Raw genomic sequence first — 18,656 nt, forward strand, 5'->3', positions numbered from 1 at the left:
GCGCTCCATTTCCCCACCTGATATGAGTGAGCGGTGCAGGAGAGGTGGCACTTTTATTAACTGTAGTAGCATAGCAGGGAAATTCTGCAGGAGGCCCCATCCTGGCCCTGTCCCTGCCCCCCACTTCCCCTGGCTCGGTCTTGCACCAGGGACCATGCCCAAAGCTGGAAGGAATGGTGGTGGATGGATGCCCTGCATCAGTGGGGCCTCTTGAGTGATGCAGCTCCTCCGGCAGGGTGTGGCAGCGATGTTCCAGGTGTCATGGCTCAACTGATTAAAATGAAAAAGTGCAAAGCAGCATAATTGGGAGAGTTCCATTCTTCTGTCTCCAGAGGAGAAAAGGTTCATGCCTCCATGAAAACAGGCTTCTAGCACCTGCAGGCTTAGGCCCTCCGCCCCCACCCCCCCTGAACTGCCAGAGAAGTTCCTACAGGAGTCGACCATCCCAGAGGATAGCACCTGGTCCCCAGGCAGCTGAGAGGACGGAGGCGTTTCAGAGGAGAACTGTGAGGGGGAGACCTAGGAAGAGGCCCACAGGATAGTGCCAGGGAAAGAGGTCAGAGGTCAGTGCTGGACCCCCAAAGGACCTGGTGGGCTGTGAGCCTCCATGTGAGACCTCTGTGCCTATCACATGATAGGGATGTGGGCTTCTGCAGAGCTGGGTGCATGGGGAAGGCCTTCCTCCCCTGGGGCATAGCCCACCTGGGTGAGATGGCTGGAGCAGGAAGGGGCTGTCCCCCCTCTTCTGGAAACTCCTCCCCCAGGACTGTGCCCACTGCGCCCCCCTCCCCCCACTGCTCCCAGGACCTTCGGGCTGAATATCAGGGAAGGGTTAGGCTGAGGTCTGGGGACAGTATGACCTTCTGGTATTGCTACAGGCTGGACGTTCTGGGACTTCCTGAATTTATTTTTAGCTAGCCACAGAGTCAGAACTCCAAAGGGAAATAAAAGGAAGGAGGACAGGATGGGGTGCCCTCTGGGAAATTTGCTCAAAGCACAGGTTGGCTTTTAACATCACCTCCGACTCCTAGGCCGAGTTCTGGGCCTCACTGGTCGCAGCAACATGCACTTGGACCGGATACGCGCCAACAGGAGCGAGGCCTCTTAGGGCTTTGGGAGCAGCTGCCCCTAAGGTGAGTTCCTGTCCCTCTGCGCAGTGGGAGGCCAGGGCTGTAGTTCTGTTTCTAAAGTTTGTGACAGGCAGCCTCCTGTGATGGACAGCGCGGCCGCCCCTGAGCACAGGGTGTCCGCCCAGGTCAGGCTGGCCCTGTGCGCGCCCATGCGAGGTCCGCTGAGTCCCCAGTCTCGCCCGAGCCTTCGGGATCTTGCGAGCTGTCCTCCGTGGCGCTGGCGGAGCGCGTGCTGTCTTCGCGCAGGGCTGGCTCGGGGCTGGCGGCGCGCTGTTGCTGCTCTTTGAGCTCCGAGTAGGAGCGCGAGAAGGTGTGGAAGATGGAGGTGACCGGGAAGGCCATGAGCAGGATGCCGCTGAGGATGCTGCTCAGCGCCACCACTTGTCCGGGCACGCTGCGGGGCACCATGTCGCCGTAGCCCACGGTGGTCATGGAGATGACCGCCCACCAGTAGCTGGCCGGCACGCTGGTGAAGTCGCGGTGCGCGCCCAGCTCGCGCTCGGCCAGGTGCACGAGCGGCGCGAACAGGGCCATGGCCACGCAGAGGAAGAGCAGCAGCAGCCCGAACTCGCGCGCGCAGCGGCGCACGGTCAGGCCGAGCGAGCGCAGGCCCAGCGAGTGGCGCGCCAGGCGCATCACGTAGAGCACGCGCAGCGCCCGCAGCAGCCGCAGCACCAGCCCCGCGCGCTCCAGCAGCTTGTTGCCGCCCGCGCTCGCGCCCGCACGCGCCGTGCCGCCCGCCGCGAGGCCCACGAGCAGCGACACGTAGAAGGGCAGGATGGCCAGGATGTCGATGATATTGAGCGGCGTCCGTAGGAAGGCGCACTTGTTCTCGGCCTGCAGCGAGCGCAGCAGAAACTCCAAGGAGAACCAGGCCACGCACACCGTCTCCATCACGAAGAGGTTGTGGCATTTGCGGGAGCACTCGCCCTGGGGAGGAGAGGGACACGTGTTGGGGCAGAGAGGTTCCCCATGATGGAGGGATGTCAAACCCAGCTGCCCTGACTCCTGACCCCAACCCATGCAAGTGTGCTACTGCAGGAGGGCCAGGAGTAGCCACAAATATGCCCAATTCCTGTAAAAAAGATTTAATGGAAGCCCTGGCCGGTGTGGATCAGTGGTTAGAGTGCACCACGGGCCAGCCCGCACCCCCACGAAAGGTTGTGGGTTCAATTCCTGGTCAAGGGCAGGCACCTGGGTTTCAGGTTCCATCCCGCCCAGGTCTGGGAAGCAACCAATTGATGTATCTCTCTCACATTGATGTTTCTCTCCCTCCCTCCGTCCACTCTCTCTAAACATCAATGGAACAAATATCCTCGGGTGAGGATTACCAACAAAAGTTAATTGGATATTGGCTTCCCATAGGAGCTCAGCTGACCTGATCCCCAGCAAAACCGGTAAAGATCATTTAAAAACAAACAAACAGCCATTTAAAGACCCGAAACAGGGCAAGAAGGAAATGCAACATCTATTTAAGAAAATCTGAAAATCTGTGAAGGAAGGAGTTTGCTATTCGAACCAAGACCCCTTGCCCCCTACCACTGGGATGAGACTCCACTCCAGAGACTGCAGCCAAGGGTTCTGGGCTCCAGCTTGGGGGGAGGAGAGAGGTTCAGCTGCTCAGCCTGCCCCCTGGGCGAGCCCCAGGCCAGTGGGGTGGAGAAGAGGGGCTCAGCTGACACCATGTGCTCTGTGCTCTGAGTCCCGGGCCCACCTCACCCTGGAGGTGAGACCACCAGGGGCCAGGCCGGGGCCACCTGGCCTCCCTGTGCCTTGCAGTGTCCCCCCCCCCACCTGGCTCATGACCCTCTGGGCACTGAGGACAGACCCTCATGCCTGTCCAGCTTCCCGAGCCCTCAGTGGTGGGGGCCAGCAGTGGTGACCTTCCACCACGCAGAGACAGCAACTTGAGGTCACGCCTGACGCCTTAAATGGAGAACAGGTTGGGGGTCAGCAGTCAGTTTTTCAATACCTTGGTACTCAAGGGCACAGAGGTGGTGGGACCCCACACGGCTGCTCCCCAAGTCCTGTCTTGAATCTTCAGGGCCAGGCACTGATGTATCACTGTCTGCAAGGAACTGGGCAAATTGGGCTCCCAAAAACCTTCCTCCGACTGGCACTCACTATTGGGTGATTTGTGTATTGAGCAGAGCCCGGCCTTCCCATTAATGAGCTGTCAGAACCCAATACCTTGGCCTCTACGTTAATCATTGTCCCTGTGGTGTGCCTGGAAACCCTGGCCACAGACTTGCTTCCGTGGCCTCCAGACACGAGGGTGGGCCGCAGAGAGTCCCACAGCTTCTGTCTTCCAGCTCATCATTTTAGACCCCTCTGGGCTGGTAGAGGGCTGGGGGCCTCGTGGGGTGGTGTGGAGTCTCCTGCTCCACACCCTGGCATCATCCCTAAATAAGAACCCCTTCTGCACCCCTCCTGAGTTCAGCCGGTGAGCAGGGCTCAGAGGCAGGGTCTCCGTTCCCCTGGCCATGGGGAGGGGCATCTCCCTAGACCTACACCAGGCCCACTGAGCTCACAGCCATGTGAGACTTGTTGCAGCTTGTTGCTTCTAGGTTTGGGGTGGGTTTTGTTCCAGCAATTTTTGGTGCTTGTTCATCCCCTGAGGGTGGTAAAGTTTTATCCGCTATTTAGGGCTGGTCACTCCATGCTGCCTGGGCCAGTGGGAAGGCTTTTGAGTCCAGCCCTGAGCCTCATGGGGCAGCAGTGGGGGGCTCTGGCTTTGTCACCCCTCTGTGTCAAGTTGGGTGTAAGCTCAGAGAGGTTGAAGGGCATTCCTGATTACCATGGCTTGGGGCACTGGCGAGAGCAGGGGGGGCTTTCTGCTGGATCTGGGCCAGTAACTGGGTTCGGGGAAAACCCGGATCCACAAGTTTTCAGTCAAGAGACCGCAGGGCCCATGGGGACTGGGACAGACCTGGTTAGAAACCCACTCTCCGCCCTGAGGAAGGGCTTAGGAGGGAAGCCGCCATCCTCAGGGACAGTGGGTGACGGGAGGAGGGTGGACGGAGTCAGCCTCGACACCAGGTCAGAGCAGTGACATATCTCTGCCGGGACGCCACCTGATCAGGAGCCTGAGGACCTCAAGGAACCTGTGGTGGTCTCGTGATCGGCAGCCCCAGACACAACCCATACAACACCCCTTGCTGGGCTGACTGTGGGCCCGGCCCCAAATCTCAGCACAGCTGCCCAGCCAGGTTCTGTGTGAGCCCCCGTGGGGGGTTTCGACCACTGTGTTTGGGGAGAGGAGGGCACAGACCCTGGGTCATGCAGGAGGAGAGACCCCATGTGCCAGCCTGCAGCCAGACCCATCCTGGTGGATTCGGGAGGAGACAGGCCTGTGGATTCCCTGGTACCCCCTCCTCCAGCCCTTTCCTTAAGGACCAGCTGTGTAGGTTAATTGGTGGGAGCTATTTCTGGACATTTTAACCCAGAAAACAGACCCCGATTTATCATACTTTGACACATCTGGCCTATTTGGCCCAAATCAGGTCAGACATCAACCTGCCTTCAGCTGACTCACCCGGTTTGAAGCCCCCACCCCCTATTTACTCGCCTGGCTTTTGCTTGTGTTTCACAGACATTCGGGGCTTTGGTGAATCAGGCCTCAGCAGGTGCTGACGTGAGTTTATCATGGGTTTGAGCACCAGGTGCAGCTGCCCCAACACCCTGGTGGCCCTGCCCTGCCCTGTCCAGCTGGGCGCCTTCTAAACTCCTTCTGCTCAGCCAGCTCAGCACTGCACTGTTTCTGCTCCTGGATCACTCTGCTCCTATCCGACCGACCACTGGGGTGGACAGGGCGACCTGCTGACTACTGCTGGGCCGGCCACTGTTTGGAGAGGACACAGACTCCAGCAGATGCTTCTGGAGGGAAAGAATGTGGGGCCTTGTGGGCCGTGGCAGGACCTCATTTCCATTCTTTCAGTGGTGGGGCCTGTCCACCCTTCAGGTCCCCATGGTGTTCCTCTGAGAACAGGTGTGTGCTCATGCCAGCATGAACTCGGGGAACACCCCCCTCCCATCCTCACCAGCTTTCCTGGCAGGGCCTCTGGTCCCCATGCACTGACACAGCCTTCCCTACAGGCACCAGCTCCCACGCTATGAGCACCACCACCACCCTCATCCCGCCTGAACCCTGGCTCCCAGACCTGCTCCCCAGGCTCCCCCGAGCTCCCCCAGCCAACACTGTGTCCCCAGGGGACTGGGCCCTGGCCTGTGGTGAACAGCTGGTCCAAGAGGCAAACTTCCCTGTTGGCGAAAGGCCACAAGACACTGCGCCCTCACAAGTGACCGCCCTGGACCTGGGTGCCCACCTGCAGAGTCTGCACAAGTATCCCCGGACTCAGCCTCTGTGTTTGGGTCCCAGCTCCTTTCCTTATAATTTGTTTTCTTTCCAGGATTGGAACTGGGCCTCTTCCAATTACTTGTGGCTCAAGAACCAAAAGTCAGCTGCCCCCAAGGAAGCAGCTCACTCAATGTGAGAAGTCTGAGCTCATTACAGACACACGAGGCCGTGGGAGGGTGGCTGCCCAACAGTGTCCCTAACCCTTATGTGGATGGCGTCGTCCACTATTACAAAACCCAACCAAACAGCACAACAGCTTGGAATGTTCTCCATGCCCAACGGGGCAGGTGGGCTGGATGAACGCCAGGAGACCCTGGAGGGCACCGTCCACGCCAGGCAGAGGCGGCCCGGGGGACGGACCAGGCTGGTTCCAACACCAAGGATGGTGACAGCTGGTCCAAGCCAACTTTTGGAAAAGTGTTTTTGAAACTGTTGTTGGAAGGCATGGCCTCCGCATGGTATTCACTTGGCACTGTCCCTGTTTTTATTTTCTAGTGAAAATGAACGGAAGCTCAGGGCCAAGTCTTTTCAGTAACAGAGGCTGTGGGGCGGTCACGGCTGACTCTTGGGAGAGGCCTGGCCCCGGCATGCGTCCATCCCCGGCTTTGTTCTCATTTCAGAGCATCAAAAATTCAGTGGCGTGAGCCCTGCCAAGGACAACGCTGGTTCTATTAAGCCAGGAGATGGAGGGAGGCCAGTGGGGGTCCTCTCTGTAAGCCAACCGACGAGGCACCGGCTGAGCTCCCCGGAGCTGCAGCCTGGTCCGAGGTTCTGGCTCAGAGTTTCATCAAGGACTCCGAGTTTCACAAGCTCCCCGCTTCATCTAACGCAGCGGTTCTCAACCTGTGGGTCGCGACCCCTTCGGTGGTCGAACGACCCTTTCACAGGGGTCGCCTAAGACCATCCTGCATATCAGATATTTACATTACGATTCATAACAGTAGCAACATTCAGTTATGAAGTAGCAACGAAAATAATTTTATGGTTGGGTCACAACATGAGGAGCTGTATTTAAAGGGCCAGACGGTTGAGAACCACTGATCTAATGTGTAATTAATCCCCACGTTGTTCACATCCTTTTACTGCCTCTGTATTTTCTGGACATTGTCTCCATCAATCCATCAGAAATGTTGTGTAGCCAGCAAAATGGACCAGCAGGGCGACTGTGCACTAGACATGGTGCAGATAAATCCTACAGGCAGCACCTACTCCTATGGATCTGTTTACCCTTCATGACTGTGTGCTGCTCTGTGTTTAGCCCCCATTAATAACCAGAAGAAAGCACTTAATTCATTTCACTAACTACAAACCTAAAATAACTTGACTTTGAACTGAATTGAGTTTATTTTTTCCAATTATCTATGGGAAAGGCTCCTGTAGTGCAAACATAGAAATAGGAATATTCAATCGACATTAGAGAACAGATTGTTTAAAAATAGCACCAGTCGTTTGCACAGCAGTGAGGAATGTGCTCTTTCAGTCACCTGTGCTGAAGCAGGCTGTCAATCGCTCTCCTGTCACCACCCTGCGGTTCTGTGCTGTCTCCAGAAAGAAGTAAATACAAGTGCCTTCCAGAGTGTCCCACACTCTCCCACAGCTGACCCGGCTGGTCTTCCATCCGCCCTGTGAGCTCACTCCTGGGGGAGACATCCTGGACTGGGCACAAGAGGGAACTGGGACCGCCAGCCCCATGGGATTCGGGCCCTGAGAAGTGGCTGAGCTGGCCTGATGCTCACGGCTGCAAACCCCTGTCCTACTGGGCCGCCCATTCCTGCTACAGACACAGGTGCACACGATGATTACAGGTGGCAGCGCCCCCATGAATGCACGAAGAGGGCGTCCGTCTCAGGAGAGAATGGCTCCAAACCACGGAGTTGATTCTGAGCCGCAGAGAATGGCACATTGGCAGCCGCTGCTCTCCATTCAGTTCCTTCACTTCGGCCGCATTTCTGTGGGAAAGCGCGGTGCTGCCTCCAGTTCTCAAGACTGTCCGCCAGCGCATGCGCACTGCTCCCCGCTCCCTGCTCCCAGGCAGCCTGAGTCCCACCTGCCCCACAGGGCGGAGCGTTTGCTTTTCGGGGGTTTCTGTCGTGGCTTCTCCAGAGACACCCAGGATTGGGGGGGTCTTCTGCTCGGTGTCCAGCCAGGAATTCAGTAACTGCCACACTCAGGCTCCCCTCTGCACGGCAAGGGTGGGCGCTTCCCCAGCTCCATGACCACAGCATGAAACCGCCAGGGTGCCCACGGACCGGACACCCAGGCTTTCCGACTGGGTTCTGCAGGAAGTGATTTTTTCCAGGCAAGAGAGACTTCCCCTCCACCGCACTGAGCATTGGGCAGCCAGAGGCAGAGGGCACTCCACCAGCCAGTGCCCACGGGCCCACAAGACGAGCCAAGGTTTTCTGCAGGACTCTCAGTGTGGCCAGCTCTGAATGGATGTCCTCAGGGCAAGTTCCTGAGCAAATCCAGTCCTGCAAAGCCCGGCAGGTGGCCGTGGGCACAGCAGGCTTGCTGGCTGCCCCCTCCATGTTCCCCTGGGAAGAATTCCATTCCAGGACCCTCTCCAGGAGCTCTGCCTCGCTGGTCCAGGCTGTGCACTTACATTCGTCATTGGTGTCATCACGAATCTCACCGTATGGAGGACAACGGGTGTAGCGGCTGAGTGTCCGGGCGGTGACAAAACGGGACCCACACTGGCTGACACCTGCAAACCCACCAGCCATGCATGGGAGGCTCACGAAATCCCTGCTGGGCCCTTGGATCTTGTTTGCTCTTGCATTCTTTACTGGAGCGGAGATATGCCACAGTAATTTTCAGGCCTGGAAATTTTATTTTTTCTTCTGTTAGCATCCATCCTGAGCTCTGTGCCCTGATGCTGCCTCTGGGACAACACGCCCCCTCCACAGACCCGTCCCGAGACCAGAAGCTGCCTGCAACTTGGCCTGTCTCAAATGTTTGCTCCATTTCCAGCAGCTGCTCAGGAACTACCTCTGAAGTAAGGACTGGCTATCCTGTCCCAGGTCCACTGCCCTGGCTCAGGTCCATGCAGAGCCCTGGGACACGGCTGGCGCCATGAGTCACAGCAAGTGGTGCACGTTGACGTTGTGGCCTCCTGTTCTTGACGACCAGAGTCTCACGTCGGTGACCTCCGAGCACTAACGGAGTGACGGACACCTGAGCGCAGTGCCTGTGCGTCTGGGCACCCCTGGAGCCTGCCTGCACCTCCTCGTTCTGTTTTCTCAGGGGGATGCCCGAATGCAGAGCATCATCCAGACAATGGAATAGCGTGACCTGGACTGAGAGCAGGCCAGAGGCGGAGCTTCCCTTGATGCTATGACCACGAGCAATTTCCAGTTGGGAGGCTTTTAAAAACTGTTTTAATCCCGTTTTCGGTAATTTCCCTAAAAGTGTTCAGCTCCCAAGCACCTGGTCTGAAGGGGCCCTCATCTGGCTGAGTGGGCTCAGGGCTCCTGTCAGACCCATGTTATCAGAGACTCCGCTTTCACCTTCGCCCCCACACTGTTCTGCTCCCTTTGGGTCCCCGGCAGGGCCAGGGCGGGGGGGGCGCGGCGCTCCAGGAGCTTCCTGAAGGGGTGGGACTGGTTCCCTGTGCCCTCCAGGTGGCTGGTGAGGAAAAGCAGGACTCAGGCCTGCTGGGCACACCGGCTCAGTCAGAGAGGCAGCAGGGAGGGCCCGTGGAGCCCAGGCCGAGCCTTCCCAGATGCTCTGCTCTGCAGTGGCCTCTGCTCTGTGGGCGGCTGTGCCTTCATCCAGAGGCCACAGGGGTGTTGGGAGCTGCCTGCAGCCCAAGGATCCCAAGGCCCCAGGAGAGAGGGTGAGGGCGTGACCCTGCTGCTCTGAGAGTCGCCAAGACTTGGGAGCAGCCATGATGTCCCTCAGCAGGAGAATGGATAAATAAACCCTGGCCCGTCCAGACAATGGAATATTGTTCAGCAATGAAAAGAAATGGGCTGTCGAGCCATGAAAAGACCCAGAGGAACCCGAAATGCACATGACTAAGTGAAAGAAGTCAATCTGAAAAGGCTTCATATTGTATTATGATTGCAACTACCTTCTGGAAAAGGCAAAGCGATGGAGACAGTAAACAGATCAGTGTTTGCCAGGGGTTAGGCCCTAACCCCTAACCGTTAGGGGGAAGAGGGATGAACAGGTGAGCACAGGGGATGTGCAGGGCAGTGAAGCTACTCTGTGTGACACTGTGATGGTGGATACATGACTTGATACATTTGTCCACACCCACAGGTTGTACTCCAGAAGTGACCCTAAAGTAAACCATGGACTGTAGGTGACAAGGTTGTCTCTGTGTCGATCCATCAGAGTAACAAATTTCCCACATGGTGTGAGACATGGATAATGGGGAGGCTATGCAGTGGGGATAGGGGAATGTGGGAAATCTTAATACCTTTTTCTCAATTCTGCTGTGACCCTAAAACTGCTCTAAAAAATAAAGTCTTAGAAAACAGGGGGTGGGGGGGGGACCCTACAGCTTCTATTCTAGGCATTGGAGCATAGGTCTTTTATTTTTCAGATAAGCACAAATCCAAAACTCAAATCCCTTCTTTTTTTGATGCCAAATTTGTGCAGAAAGTAGAGGGGAAAAAATGTTCTGAGCTTTATGTTTATCCCTTGGCACATGCGGCTGTTTTCAGCTCCTCTAAGAGTCCACAGTGGGGTCTCCATGAAAACAAGCAGCGGTTGCTCAGAAGTGGGCGCTGATGGCCGTCTGGGGCCTTGGACGACGATTCTGGGCAGCATGGCAGGGGCACAGGCACCAAGGACGGGGCTGATTCCTCGGAGGCCATGGGCACCCCTGCCAGGTGCTTGCCTCCCCTCTCTCAGCAGCAGAAGAGAAAGGCGAAGCGAAAGCACCTGAGCCCAGGCAGGTCTGGCTCCCGACAAGGTCCAGCCGTGGCTTGATATTGCCACTGGGTTTTGCTGGCTCCTGGTGCAGAACGTTGCCAACAGGACACTCCAGGACTGGCAGCTTACCCAGCACATATTTAGTTCTCTTGGTTCCGGAAGTCCAAGATCCCAGGGCCCGCAGATTCCGGGGCTGGTGAGGCTGTTTCCTGGGTCATAGACATTGTCTGTTGTGTGTCCTTCTGTGGCAGGAGGGGAGCAAGCTCTCTGGGGGCCCTTTAATAAGACTTACAATCCCAGTCATGGGGGCTCCAACCTCATGACCAAATCACCTTCCAAAGGCCCCACCTCCTAATACTTTTGCCCACCCTGTATACGTCTCTCCCATTGGTTCTGTTTTCTGAGAACCTACTACAGCTCAGAGACAGCAAAGCTCTCCCCCAGGAGGAGGCTGGCAAGGCTCGATGTGTGCCCACAGGCAGCAGAAACTTTGTCACCAGCTTCCCATGCTGCTGCCAAATGTTCTCAGTGAATTCAATCTCTGAAATCCCAGTCGTGAAATCTATAACTAATTATGCAGGCCTTGATTTAATCACATGGGTTTAAAGGAAGAAAATCGACTCACAGAGCCAGACATCAGCTGCAGTGAAAAGGGCTTGATAGCTTCCGAGCAGCACAGCCCCACCCTCGGACCCTGGCGTGCAGGGACGGTCTCCCGAAGGCTGGAGCACACAGCCTGCCCGGCCACCCACCAGACCCCTGTCTCAGCACGGGAGCTCAGCCCGGTCTCCAAGCAGCACCCCGGCCACCACCCACAGCAGAATCCCCGAGCTGTCTACTGGGACACCAGCGTCTGTCCACACCCTCCGCCGTTGGGAGGCCTCTCCTCTAGGTCATGCGACAACACCCACAACCGCCTACCCCTGGCCTGGCCTTGACCTCTCCTGGCATTGGAGAGAACGCTAGACCCAATGACTGTGCCACTGTCAACAATTTCACCCCAGACACACATTCTCAGGGGAATCAATACTCGCTTTCAGGCTATTCCACAGTCGGTGGGGTGCTCTGGGCACACATGCATGCTCACCTGGTGCCCGTCACGGTGCCCAGGCCCTGAGCACCGCGTGTCAGCCCTGGCCGTGTGGCAGGCAGAGAAGCGCAGGCTGCAGATCCACTGGAGACGCCACAGAGGCAGCGGGAGGTGGGGGTCTGCCCTCTGGCTTGGGGCTTCCTCGGTGACGGGGCTGGGAGGTTTGGATCGGCCCTGCCTCGCTGTCCACGAGCCCGAGGAGCCCTTCCCACTGAGCCTGGTCTCTGCTCAGTGACAGGGGGACAGGCCCCACCTCCAGCTCTGACCCCAGGGCCTCCAAGCACGTGGCATCGAAACTTCGACTCATCTGCCCGGCTCCAGCCTTGGAGTGCGCGGCAGAACGTCTCCGGGTATCACTGCTGTGACGGTTTCTCCTGAGAACAAAGCAAGGCTCCCGCTGCGAGGGTTTTGTTATCAGAAGGTACATTTTTGGGTCAGAAGACCTAGGAGAACTTCCAGTGGATGTTTAGGGTTTTGGTATTTCTACCCCAAGGCCGGGGTCTGGGAACCCCCAAGTTTTCCTTCCTCATAAGCCATGAACATGGCGTGGATGGTCCGGCTGAGGACTGGCGCTGAGGAGGGAGCCCCGCACACGGCGCTGTGAGGTGAAGACCTTCTCGGACGGGGCAAGGTGGGTCCTGGGCACATGCCTTCCTGGTCCCGCAGGGGGAGGCCACGGCCCGGATGGTGACATGCAGCTGCGGGGACATGGGTGTGGTGGGGACGGGGCTGGCGGCCTGCTCCCCTCTCTCTGGGCTGGGGGTGCCCTGAGGAAGCACATTTAATTTTGTTGAAGATGCTTTGTTCTTAGTTCTGGGAGCTGTTGGTGACACATGGTGAATGTTTTGCCCAAAGATAATTTAGGATTGAGTGTTCCACAAGTTTTCTGGGCACTGTTCCCGTGCCTTCCCGTTATAGTCGGGCACATAACAGGTCTTCGCTCCTTAGACACTTCACCTTATTTCCAAGGGAAGCCACAGTTCTTTCCAGAGACTCCGCAACGGCCAACTCTGGTGTCACAGCACTGAGTCTCCGCTCTAGGTTGCCACGCCCTCAGAGTCCCCCAAACAGGAGGTGGGACTCCGTGTGGAAGAAGAAACATCTCACATCTGCTTAGTGTGAGATCATGAGCGCAGCACAGGGTGTGTGGGCACGGCGGCGTCCCGGGGGCTGTCAGGGCAGCAGGTGCTCACTGTGACCAACAGTGTCGTGTGGGCAGGGTGCTGACCCAGATGGGGGCCTGGAGGACAAGCAGCAGAAACCGAGCCTTTACATGTCATCATGTAAACTGTGGGCAGCTCTATAAGCCAGGAAGACATCCATGTCCTGCCCCGTGACCGTGGCTGTCACCTCCTGTGGCAGGAGGGCCGTGCAGCTGGAATGAAGGTAAGGACCCTGAGCTGCGGAGAGTCCTGGCTGCAGGGGGCCCAGTGCGGTCACAGGTCCTCCGGTGAGGGAGGCCGGAGGGTCAGAGGCGGTGATGGAGAAGGACCAGAGTGATGGCTCTGAGGATGGAGGAGGGGCATGGGGTCAAGCTGAAAGGGCCTGAGGGATTCTCCCTGGAGCCTCCATAGGAACCAGCCCACCAACTCCTGCACCTCAGCTCCCCCAGGCCCCAAAACTCATCCTGTCTGACTGTGCAGAGCCAGGCGTTAAGAGGGATGCCCTTAGCATCAGGTCTGGAGCCTTCTGTGGAGGCCGGGCCCCCTCAGGGTGGGAGGGGCTCTTCCTAGAAGTCCCTCAGTCCCACCCAGAGCAGGTGAAGTGGTGCCTGTGATTGGCTGTGCGTGCTGCTCTCCAGGACGAGGCCCAGAGCACGTCATGTTCTTCATGCTGCCTCCATCTCCCAGTCACGCTGGCAGCAGCACTTTCACACAACAGCCACTCATGCCAGAATAATGGACGCGCAGACCTCCCACGGGCTGTGCCCCGGCCGTACCCATGTTAACAGCAGCATAGTCACAACAGCCAAGAGGAGGAAGCAACCCAGTGTCCACTGGTGGACAGGTGGATAAGCCCAATGTGGTCCATTTGCACAGTGGGATGCTGCCCAGCCTTAGAAAGGAAGGAGATTCTGACACATGCTACATGGATGAACCTGGAGGATATCATGCTGAGCGAAATAAGCCAGTCACAACGGGACAAATACCATAGGATCTGCTTATGTGAGGTGCCTGGAGCGGTCAACATCACAAAGACAGAAAGTGGACGGTGGGTCCCAGGGGCTGGGGGGGACGGACACTGGGGAGCTGTTTCATGGAGACAGATGGTGGTGGCGGCTGCACACCACTCTGAGTGTACTTAGTACCACGAAACAGCATGCTTAAATATGGTAAATTTTGTGTATATTTTATCACACTCATACACACGTTGATGAAACATAAAACGTTTCCTTCCCACGGCAGTGACAACACTTACTTCTGACTCAGCCCCTCAGATGAGCAGTGGCCCAGGTGCTTCCTAAAGTCCCCTCACAAGGTCGTGGACGGCACATGTGCTCACCAACACTGGGTTAATGCTGTTTAATCGGATGCCTGGACGGGTAAGGCAGTCCCTGGTAGTGTGAAGTGGTGCTTGGGGAGATGGGGAAGGTTAGGGGGACAGACCAGAATGGTGGGCGACTCGGATACATGTGCACCCCCTGGAGGGTTCCGCATGGGCCGGCTTGGCCTCAGTGCTGTCACTGGTTGAAGCAGGCCTATGGCCTCCTGTTCTCTGACCCTCATCTAAATGGCTCCCATCCTGCATATTGTATGGCATTATTGCTACTTCGAAAACCGAAATGTAAGTGTCTTCTTAGCAGCTTAATCCGATACTTGGGCCTGGTTAACACAACTGGAAACAGACAGGAGTCAGACAGGCAAACAGTGAAGGATGCCAAACCAATGTCCTGACATTTACATTCAAATTTAATCTGCGGTCAGGGATGCCACAACTGTGGTCAAGCCAGATAACAGCTAATGTTCCAGGAGGACACGGGACACCTCCCTTCAGCTCCTCACTGTCTTAATAATGAGTGGACTCCCCCGGTGAGCTCTGGCATAACCTCCCCAGCATTTGAGGCTCCCGCGATGAACTGCCCTGCCCGAGGAAGGGCTCAATTCAGAGCAGTGCCCAGCTCCTGGCAGGTGGGAGCTGGGGACTGTGGAGGGGTTGGGGCAGGCTGATCCCCAGCCCTGCCCACCATAAGGAAATGCAGGGTCAGCTTTCAGGACAACACTCAGCAATGTCCTTCAAACCCTGGTGCACCCTCTTCTCGTAACCCACCCACTGGGACAACACAAACCCAGGCTTCCCTGCCCACGTCCTGAACATCGCAGCCTGGGTTCGCAGAGGCTGACATTTCTACCCACGTCCCGTGCTGCCATTCTCACGGGACAGAAGGGGGATGGGAAGTCCACCCTGTACTCAGAAATGAACCCGGGCGTCTGGGCAAAGGCTTTGCCTGAGGCGAGAGCCTGGCCCTGGCTCTCGAGCCCTCAAAGAGGCCACATCCTTTAGGTCCAGGATGATGACACATGAGCACACAACTCTCCAGACCTTAAGATACTGAACGTGCTAAGCCCCCTGTTGACCAAGCTTCCAGGACCTTGGGAGAGACCAGCCCAGCCTGGCTGAATTCTTGGAGATGGCTGTAATTGGAGTGTCTGCTGTCAGGGCACAGCCTAGCAGAGATGTCAGCCTGGGAGAAGGGCTCGTCCGCCCAGGGCACATTATGAGCAGGCCAAGGTGGGCCCAGCACTGTGGGTGCAACCACCAGCGACAGAGAGGTTTCCTAGACCCCGGTCACTCCGACAGAGGGGTTTCCTAGACCCCGGTCACTCCGCAGAACTCCCTCCACCCAGCTGCCTCCAGGCCCCGGCCCCCGTCCCAGACCCCTGGCCTAGGCCTTGCCCCCGCTGCCCATTTTTTGCCAGAGCACCCCAGCCCGGCCCCAGCTCCCAGCCCAGCCTCAGCCCCGCTCACCCGCTCCTCCTCCGCGCGGATGTCCGGCATGGTGCTCAGGCAGAGGCCGACCGCCGTGACGGCCACGAAGGCCACAGACACGCAGGCGAAGAGCTTGCCGGCCAGCCCCGAGTGCGGGTTGTCCACCACGTCGCGCAGTCGCCGACGGCTGCGCGCCAGACGCCCGTGGGGCGCCAGGACGCAGCCGGGACTCCCTGGCACTGCGCGCTCCGCCGGCCCCGCGCGCGCCTCGGCCGCCTCCTCCTCCCGGCGGCGCAGGCGGCGCAGGCAGCAGCGCTCCAGCCGCGCCTCGTCGATGCCCCAGTAGGCCAGCTCGTCGCGAAAGGCCAGGGCGTACGGGCCGCGCAGAGACGTGAGTTTTCCCGGCGGGCAGCGCCCGGATTGGCGCGGAAGGGCGGCACGGGCCTGCGGTCGAAGAAGAACTTCATCGCGGCTCCACTCTGTAGTCGTTGCACCCCCGCAAGCAACTTCGTCGTGGCCCCGGCAGGCGGCCAAGCCCCTCGAAGCCGCGCGAAGGGGACAGCGTTGCCAGCGCCGGCCCAGGCCCAGGCGCACCCTGCAGCCGCCTTACGTTGATGAATGACGTGCCCCAGGCCCAGGCGCACCCTGCAGCGCCTACGTTGATGATGACGTGCCGGGCGCGGGCCCCGCCGCCGCCAGGGGGCTCCGCGGGCCCGGGGAGCAGGGCCATCGCCCCATGCGCAGCGCTGGGGTCAGGAGGCTGGGCCTGCGGAAGGAACGGTTCCCGTTAGGGCTGGGGACACCTGACCACGCATGAGACCCTGGGCCTGGTGACCAGGAGGAACCAAGGACTCCCTCCCCGCCCACTTGGTTTTTCCCTCCTGCATACCTGCCGTCTGCAGGGGCCCAAACAGAGGACCACAGCCTTTCCTGCAGACCCAGGTTAAGTGGCGGCCTGCCTCAGTTTATCTCCTAGACTAGAGACTAGCTAACCTGCGGCCAAAGGAAGCCCACCCTGCAGAGGCTGCTTCAGGAGATCTGGGCGGGGCCCAGACACCAGCTTGTTACCTGATCACCATCCAATAAAGGTCAAGGGGGAAAGAGGGTGGTTTTAAATCTGAAAGAGACTAACATCCCAGCCCGGGTGCACGAGGCTTTGACTCCAATTTTCATGTGTCCGCGGAGCCCCGTACTAAATTGTAGAACAGGCTGGCTGACTCCTTTTGTAGCCAAATCAAATGTGTGCTCTTTACAGGTAGGAATATTCACCACAATAATCATTAAAAGATCTGGATAATCAGTAGAAAATAAAAATCTCAAATTCCCACAAGGTATTACAGATGAAAGTGCAAGGGTGTGGGGTCTCTCAAACACATTCATTCCTGCCAGGTAGTAAGTCGTACAACCCCATGACAGGAGGAGGAGGATGTTCTGAACAAATCCTGCAGGAAGCAGGGACCTTGTTGGGCTGCACCCTCAGTGAAAGGGTGTCCAGGGGAAAATTTATCTATTGGTATAGAAAGGTTGTAAGATTTCTCTGCCTGGTTCTAGGTAAAATAGAACCAGAGTATGTATATGAGAGTATGTGTCTAATTCCGACCTGCACAATGGGTTTGAGGTTGGAATTTTGGTCTATGAAACCAAAAGCTAAGAAATTACCCCCATAAAAAGTAGTCTCAGGTGGGTGACATCTCTGCCGTGTGCGTTAGAACCAAACACATATGCGGTCTGGAGCAGTGCTTCTCAACCAAGTGACTCTGTCCCCAGAGGCATTTGGCGAAGCCTAGGCACATACTGATTGTCATGGCTGGGTGTGGCTTGCATTTAGAGGGTAGAAACCAGAGTTCTGCTAAAACCCACAGTGTACAGGACAAAGGGCTGGGACCCAGCCCAAAATGTCAACAGTGCCACTGTCTAGAGCAGTGGTTCTCAACCTTCCTAATGCTGCGACCCTTTAATGCAGTTCCTCATGTTGTGGTGACCCCAAGCATAAAATTATTTTTGTTGCTACTTCATAACTATAATTTTGCTACTGTTATGAATCGTAATGTAAATATCTGATATGCAGGATGTATTTTCATTGTTACAAACGGAACATAATTAAAGCAGTGATTAACCCTTTCCGGTCCAATTTTGTTTTTGGAATTCAAACAGTCTGGTCCAAATTAATTGATGGGATTGCATGTTGAACCGGTTTGCGGTGTCGACCTCAGCCTCGACGTTGGACCTGCTCCTAGCGCCTGGTCTGTCGAGTCAGCCTCGACGTTGGACCGAAAAGGGTTAATCACAAAAACAATATGTAATTATATATGTGTTTTCCGATGGTCTTAGGCGACCCCCAAAGGGGTCGCGACCCACAGGTTGAGAACCGCTGGTCTAGAGGGACATGCTCTCAATTCAAGCCTCATAGGATTCCCACAGATGAAGCCCCAAGTAAGCTGAATTTACAAACCCAAATTAAAAAACAACACTCAAGGCAACAACCCACGTGGGCAAATATCAGCAGACACATGACTAATAGGATTAGGTTCCTAGGGACTTTAGATGACAGAATTATCAAAATAAAGATATGACAGAAGGAATGAAAAACACGAGGAGGATCTAAATAAGTAACGAAGCTTCTAGAAAAAACCAATACAGCCCGGAGATAAGACCCAGTCCGGAGGTGAGGCTGGGCCTGGGTGGCGCTCCCTCCCAGGTCTCCACAAGGAGTCAATAGGAGACAGACATCATGGAAAGGCCACACATGCGGAGGAGAAAGCAAACTTATCTGCTACCAGGAATCCCAGAAGAAGAGGCAACACTCAACCAAGGGAAAAAAAGTGTCAGGATTTAGAATTTCCAGTGTTAGGGATGGTGCCAGACAGGATGAGGAAAATTCCACGCCTGGTGCATTACAGGGGGAGCCAGCGAGCTTTAATCCCTAAAATAAATGCCTGCAGTGGGACCTGATGGTGTTAAACTTGGGAAGTAAGACAGCTTTTGGTGGGTTTTTTTGTTTTGTTTTTTTAACTGGTGGGGAAAGATGGGTTTGAGTGCTGGCGGCCGCAGGCCCTCTCCGGCTGTCTTGGCTGTGCTATTTCCAGCTTGGATCCCCAGAATGCTTGGTTATTGGGGCCGGGACACACTCAGCTGGTCACAGCAGAAGGTCTGGGTCCACTCCTTCCTGAGGCAAATGCCCTCAGAGGCCAGGAGAGGCCTCTTCCCCATCACCCTGCTGTTTGCATCCTGGAGTCCTGCCCGGGGCAGGCTCACCACCCGGTCCCTGGAG

The 18,656-nt window shown here is 56.8% G+C and overlaps 1 protein-coding gene across 1 annotated transcript in view; it reads right to left on the minus strand.

The window, feature by feature from the left end:
* Positions 1-705: 705 nt before the first annotated feature.
* The window catches only part of KCNG2 (potassium voltage-gated channel modifier subfamily G member 2), a 31,318-nt gene continuing 13,367 nt past the window's right edge, over positions 706-18,656 (minus strand). Inside the window, exons 3-5 of the mRNA XM_014463150.2 lie at positions 16,040-16,151; positions 15,425-15,990; positions 706-2,060 (exon numbers count right to left, since the gene is read on the minus strand). Coding sequence (XP_014318636.2) covers positions 1,257-2,060; positions 15,425-15,990; positions 16,040-16,115 — 1,446 coding nt within the window. The 5' untranslated portion in view covers positions 16,116-16,151 and the 3' untranslated portion in view covers positions 706-1,256. The remainder of the gene's footprint in view (positions 2,061-15,424; positions 15,991-16,039; positions 16,152-18,656) is intronic.

This window comes from Myotis lucifugus, unplaced genomic scaffold (assembly GCF_000147115.1).
Source record: "Myotis lucifugus unplaced genomic scaffold, Myoluc2.0 scaffold_200, whole genome shotgun sequence".
Lineage (NCBI taxonomy): Eukaryota > Metazoa > Chordata > Mammalia > Chiroptera > Vespertilionidae > Myotis > Myotis lucifugus.